Genomic DNA, 7,054 nt, shown 5'->3' with positions numbered 1-7,054 from the left:
CAAAAAATTATTTTAGCCTATTTACCTCTAGTAATGTATACATTGAAATTTGACCGTAAAAAAAAAAGCGTATACATTGAAATTTAGTTCATTAGTCAGTATAATGGGGTGTCTAAATCCGACATGCTATTTACTCAACATTTATCTTAAGTGATTTTAAAAAATCCGTAACAAGTTGTTTCTGCAAGCATGTTCTAGATCATGTAACTTGTTCTTAATAATTAGAAATATGTTTTATGCACTCCTAGGCTACTTAATTTTTCCTGAGTAGTAGCATATCCTCACATGCTCTTTTTAATTTTGTTCAAAGCTTTCTTCTTTTTGTTGTTAGAAACTAGAAAGTCTCATTTTTCTTCTTAGGGGTCAATTTTGAATTTTTTTAGAAGAACTTCGAAAGAAATCAAGGTTTATTGACTAATGTGTGGGCTAGTGCCTAGTAGTCAGTTCAAGTTGTAAAACACCTTAAGTTAGTGAAAATCAAATGATGCAATGTATTTTTTTAGTATTCCCTCACTACCTTCTCTTTTAATTTGACATAATAAGCTTCCTCTAAAGGACCCCGTTAGAGGAAGCTTAATATGTCAAATTAAAAGATCTTGGAGTTTCTGGACAGCCTCTACATATAGACCCAAAGGTGATTGATCCTCCTGGAAGCAAAGACATGGGTGGGTGTATTGTGGATTCTGGATTTTCTCATTCAACACTCACCAGTGGTGCATACGACATAGTTGTCAACAGCTTGAGCAAACACTTCTCCAAATATCATTTCAAAAAGGATGGAAACTGTATAAAGGGCGAATTGTGTTACAGCAGGCGCTTAATACAAGGGTTCAAGAACATACCGAGTTTCACCTTCTACTTTGAAGGTGCTCAGCTGGATGTGAGGCCGGAACTCACTTTTAAAAGGGAGGTAATGAATGGCGGCAGAGAGTGTTTCTGCCTGCAGATGGATAGCCATCCAAGTATCACTGCTGTTGGACATAATCACCAAGTAAATACAAAATTTATATATGACAATATGTCTAACCAAATACACTTTGGACCTGAGGACTGTGCTAAAAACAGCTGATTTCATGTATGAATGACTGATGATATCAATAAAGTATTTAAATTATGATGATATGACTTTGATTTGATTGTTAGTTAGTTTTATTTTAAGGTACTGCTGATAGTTAAAAACACTTTGATCTGGTTCTTTCCTTCAGAGATTGCAGAATATGACGAAATATTGCTACTGTTAAGCTAAGTCTAGTATTAATTGTTCAAAATTGAATTTGATGGACTAAGGTTCATGTTCAACAATCCAGAATCACCTAAAATCTTGTGGAGAAATGGATATGCACAACTTTTCCACATCATATTTCACTTAATTTAATATAGCAATTTTTACTTGTTCATAACCAAAACTTCTTGTTACTAGCTTAATTGGAGCAAAAAAATCCTGAGCTTATTGCTCCTTTCTTCATAACCAAAACTTCTTGTTACTAGCCTATTGCTCCTTTCTTCAAATGACTGAAAAAAAAATACAAATTGTCATTACAGAAATACAAACAGTCGATAAAACCTTTTCTTGCTATCCCACTTTAGCAATCATAAGTAAATTATACTGTAAAAAAATGACACAACATAATGCTGCTACAAACCTTTCTATCAAGGCTATTTCCAGGGTAAAGATACAAGCAAAAAATCTCATTTTCATCATAATCACGCAAGAATGGAGATTGTAAGAGAACACCTGAAGAAACCTGCAAGAACACTAGCCAATTAAGCTAATCATATTTTAGTATTTCTCATATAGCATTCTGGTCTGATTCTGAATGTCAATGGTTTAGAACCTACTTTCTTTATGGAATTGCAGTGAAAAATGTTTTAATGGAATTCTATGCTTCTAGGTCTTACAATGTATGAGAGACTGAAGTCTGTACTTGACAAACCTAATTCGCCAGCTTCGCGCATTAGTCCCCGGAAAGTTATAATGATAATGTTTAGAGAGATCAATTCAGTATGATAAGATCTTCCAGAATCATCAACCTCGACACGTAGAAGTGAACCCTGTTAGCCACATCATATTTAACATGAAAGCTCGTGGAACAAACTGCAAGTCTGGACAGTTGAAGGAAAACTTGGTATGAAATTTCATCAAGCATCATGCTGGGGTTTACCTCAGAAATTTTCAATACATTTAGAACTGCAATCACATTCTTGCATTCGAAACAAATGAAAATGCAGTTTGAAAACAACCTATCCTCAATATTGCAGAACTAAACATCTTTAGTATGAATTCAGGCATGCTCTTCAGCTCTTATATAATATGACAACAATGAATAAAAGGGAGGGATGTGAAAAGTTGCATATATGTTCATGACTTAGATGAAAACCAGACTATATAAGAAATGAATATAAGTTCATATTAGGCGTTCAGGTGTTTCATACTACCAGACAGCTATGATTTTCTAATACTAATCAGATCACACTCCAGGATCTAGAAAATCAGAATGTAGAAGCATAAAAAGTAAAGATACCTGTTGCAGTTCAGGTGCCAACTTTTGCAGCTGCTGTAGAATAGTTTCAAAACCATTCAAAGAGACAGAACCACCACTCCTACAACATGAGTAGAACTTAAAAGTAAGTGTACAGACTACAGACACAGCACAGTTATAAGTTCATAAAAATTTATTCATAAAAGCTCCAGGTCCACAAGTTACTCACTTTTCAATGGTATACTATCAGCTTGCTCTTGTATGAATCCATGTATCTGCCAGTTACTTGGAAATGGAGGGTCTCCATAAGGACTATCTATTCTAAATTTCTCACTCTGTTTGGATACTGAATCAGCAGGCACATGAACATCTATTATTGGGTTAAAGAGAAGGTCCACAAGCAGAGACATATATAGACAAACCCAAAATGAAGTATCAAAACAGAAAACCGGGGTTTAGTTCATTGGTGAATTCCTGGTCTTTGTAGCTTCTAGTGCTTTCAGAACTACAGAAAACACGGAAAAAGCAGCCCAATAAAGTTAGGTACTTATATTATACCATCAACAAAACTCAGAAGGGTGTCAGGCATATGAAGATGGAACAGAACTCTTTCACTTGCCTCCTTTCTTGCATCAATTTCTTCTGAAACCTTTTCACAGACAAAGTTCTCCAAGTCCGCATTGTCATATTCTAGATATGTCTCAATATTACTACTAGAATCATCTAAACTAGGTTCTTCATAAGGAGGACAATTTGAGAATTCTTTACAATATATCCCTATGCTTGTCAAGAGATAGAACTAGAAAGTAACCAAAATTTGCTCTATGAAAATAATCGAGATAAATTTATCAAAAACGAGAATTCCATCAAATGAACAGAGCAGAAAAACAAAGAAAAACTTTCATTGGTCTCACCTATGACAAGAAGTTCCTATGACATCAACAACTTCATGGAATTTCTTATTAGCTTAAACGGCCCCTGAATTCACCTGAACTGCTTTTGCTACCTTCTATGAAAATAGTAGTTAAATATCAGGGAAATTTAAAACCTCCAACTCTAGGTCTAGCCTTTAGCACAAAAGAATCTAGTCTGGTATAATGAAATTTCCTGAACATGAAAAGTCAATTGGTTAGTAAGATTGGATGAAAATCAATGCAACAATGTCAAATTGTCAAATGTCAATGAAAGCCAGTGATACTGTCAAAGGTGGAGCAGATGTGTTCATGGTACTTGCAGAGCTTAAAGTTGAGCAAGAAATAAACAAGCAGTAGAGTAACTTATAAGCTTATTCTACCTCTTAATTCTAAGCTGCATCCAGTGTTTCATACATATACAAACACAACATATAAGCATGGTAAACAAGACATTACCTGATTTGAAAGTGAAATAAAAGGCTGCGTGCACTTACATGAACTGATACCAATATAAAGAGTGAAAGTAACCTCCCTGATCCATTTCACAAGCACCTTACATGAACTGGCGTGCATCTCCACCCAGTTCACCAACACTCAAAATCAAGAACGCAATAAGGGTCACTTCCTCTAAGTGTTATACATAGGAAGCCAATTCATGACTCATTGTACCAGTACTCAATCAACAAGGGAAATAGGCACATTCTTTACACAAGTTCATGTACAAGTCTTGCTCAAAAGGTGGACACCATTTTTAAAACACATCAATGGTGTTATCATATAAGGTGCCCATGACCATTCTAAATGGCTACACATGAAACAAGTGCCAACCCTCTTCGAATGCAACCAATTTTTTAAAAACATGTCAGTAATGATTGAAGTTATTTAAATTTCATAGATTATGTCTATATTGGTGGTTAGTTTAGTTTTAGTTTTTACCTTTTCAGTTATTGCTTGATGTGCATATTGCAAATCTTATTCATTTTTTTTTTTGCAAATTGTTAAAATTTGTCAATTAAATACAAAATCAGGGATGAGAATGAAGAAACAGAGAGTAGTTCCACTTAGATTTTGTTTGGATGTGAAATAAATTAAAAATAAAGCTTGGATAACAGTTTTATGTTTTCTGATTAACAATTTTATGGTTTCTTGTTTTTTCAATTGATTTTTTGATTAAAAAAAAGTTAAATATTGGATGAAAGTTGAAGGAAAACCAAAACTGCAACAATTAGTTAACGTGAGAGACATTGTAGGTTAATAAATTTCTAGAGGGACCAAAACTGTCAAATAGTGATAAGTGAGCGGCCAAAAGTGCTATAAAGTCAAATATTTTTAATCTCCAATTTGAGAGCTAAATTTTACAATTCAGTTATGATTTAAAATTGTGTGCATTATGTAAAAAAAAAAAAATTGTGTGCATGTTGCATTTCAGTTAGATCATGTTGTCGGACCGCTATTTAATTTTTGACTTAAAATTTTTTTATTTGTATTTTACAATACATTAAAACACATGATTCACCATTAAAAAAATAGAGTATTCTAATTCACGATACCAATCTCAATTTGATAACCATGGCCTAAACCTACAAATCAATTGACATACATCAATTGTATCCATCCAACTTTACTTAGCCAACGATTTCATTTTCTTTGTTTTGTTATTGTTCCTCCTATTTGTATCTTTTATTTATTTATTGTACAAGAGTTGATCACTAAAAAACTTACTCGCATGAACAAAGTGAGAATACAATCTAGCTAAGAAGATTAATAGACAAGATAATCACTAATATAAAATAAATTGATATACTATATTCACAATTGCTCAAGTTAAAAGAACTAAAGCACATTTCAAAAAAAAAAACTAAAGCGATGCTTTTGTATTGACCCAATTCCACAGCAACGGTGTCATTTTGATGAAAGAGATTTTCCTCCACTAACTACTACTATCAAATCCTTTCAAGACTCAACCTCGTATAGTATCAGATTTTTTTTTCCTATTCACAAAGAATTGCTAACACAAATGTCGTTCTCTAGTTAGATTACTCAAATCAAATTTTCAAGTATAACGAGTATGGTGTTGCAATTCTACTCGGACAACTTTGAACCTCTTCCATCAAAAAGTAAGGATTAGAATTGAAATTATCATAGAAACTAACTTAACGCTCCAATTTCTCCAGGGTTAAAATTGTAATGCCACAAGAAATAAAGACAATAAAAGAAGCGGAAAAATCGTAGTAATTAAACATTAATTATCAAGTAAGGTCCCAAGGGCAATTATCCAAATTCGAGAATAAGAAAATAATCAAACCTCCTTTTCCGGAGTCATCACGCATGATGATACTTCGCGAAAAGGAATAAAAATCTGGAAGGATAGAAGGCAACAAACTCGATTAATCGATAGCCCCAACCTTATGAGGCCCCCTAGACATTTTACGATGAACAACTACTCGTCCTTCCTCGTGCCCCACTCTGGCTCGATGCTCCCTCCACTGCTCTCGCGGTATAGCCATCCATCGACAGTAAAAAATGATAGTAATTAGGGAGTAAAATGATACAAATTTAAGCACAAAGGTCAAATAAGTGCCTAAAATAATATCTAGATATACGTAAAAGTGACATCTATTAGACATTCCCTTCTTATTTACATTGATTGTGTCTAAAATGACAATCACATTGGCGATTGATTCAGTCACCTGAAAAAAGTGATTAATTTCAGAATCAGTCCAAAACCGGTCTAGAAACAGAGCTGAAAAACAAGTTCAACCAATTAGTTTTTATTTAGATTTTTTTAATTAAATATATTTTCACCATTTATTTTTTATCATATCAATTATATAAGATGAGCGATATATAATAATTTAGAATTTAATTAGTGTAAATTTTTTAATACCTTGCATAAATATATTACATATTGCTGACCAAAAAAAAATATTACATACTATAGTAAATAATATTTAAAATATTATTCAATTACCATTCAACCACAGTTCGACAATTATTAGACTTTTAATCAACCAATGTCTCAACCAATTTAACAACCGATTCAATTTTCTAAACATTGGGCATATATATATTATATGTATTATGTTCGAGAAAATTTTTTCTATATTTAGTTTTTGGAAACAGTTTCCTATTTTTTATTTTCTGAAAATGAAAACACTAAACACATGTTTGATTAAATTATTTCAAGAAAACATATGAGTATTTTTTAAATAATAAAAAATATAATTATATCTTTATTAATGATTGATGTATGTATAAAACTTATGATATAATTTTTTTGAGACAATAAAGATTGATTTCTTAATATACTTATCTATAAAATAAAATCAAGAATTGAATGGGAATAAAAAATAAAGTAGTACCAAACAAGCTGAACAAATGGTTATAAACATGGGTGAAAAACATGGTTTGTCTTTAAACATAGATAACTTGAGAACACAGATATCAAGTTTAAAAAAAAAAATAGAAGAGTATAAATAAAAAAGGATCTTTTAATACAAAATGAAACCAAATAAGCAATTTTTTATAAACTTATATCATGCAACTAAATAAGATGACCCGTAATGATGTAACCAATCTATTAATAATGTATTTTCTATATTTTACAATATGAATAAGCCCGTATTTGTTGCTTGGGAGAATTGAACAAACAAAACTACA

The 7,054-nt window shown here is 32.1% G+C and overlaps 1 protein-coding gene across 1 annotated transcript; it reads right to left on the bottom strand.

The window, feature by feature from the left end:
- Nucleotides 1–817: 817 nt before the first annotated feature.
- On the bottom strand, nucleotides 818–3,967 carry LOC130719844 (anaphase-promoting complex subunit 5-like). Its single transcript, XM_057570448.1, has 7 exons — nucleotides 3,889–3,967; nucleotides 3,039–3,257; nucleotides 2,706–2,850; nucleotides 2,523–2,601; nucleotides 1,644–1,745; nucleotides 1,490–1,512; nucleotides 818–971 (listed from the first exon to the last, which is right to left on the bottom strand). Exons 1-7 carry the CDS (start codon nucleotides 3,965–3,967, stop codon nucleotides 818–820), a joined length of 801 nt encoding a protein of 266 aa, XP_057426431.1.
- Between the last annotated feature and the right edge of the window lie 3,087 nt (nucleotides 3,968–7,054).

Source organism: Lotus japonicus, chromosome 5 (assembly GCF_012489685.1).
Source record: "Lotus japonicus ecotype B-129 chromosome 5, LjGifu_v1.2".
NCBI classification, from domain to species: Eukaryota; Viridiplantae; Streptophyta; class Magnoliopsida; order Fabales; family Fabaceae; genus Lotus; species Lotus japonicus.
The sequence above is the reverse complement of the archived record's forward strand: the minus strand, read 5'-3'. Positions and strand labels throughout refer to the sequence as shown.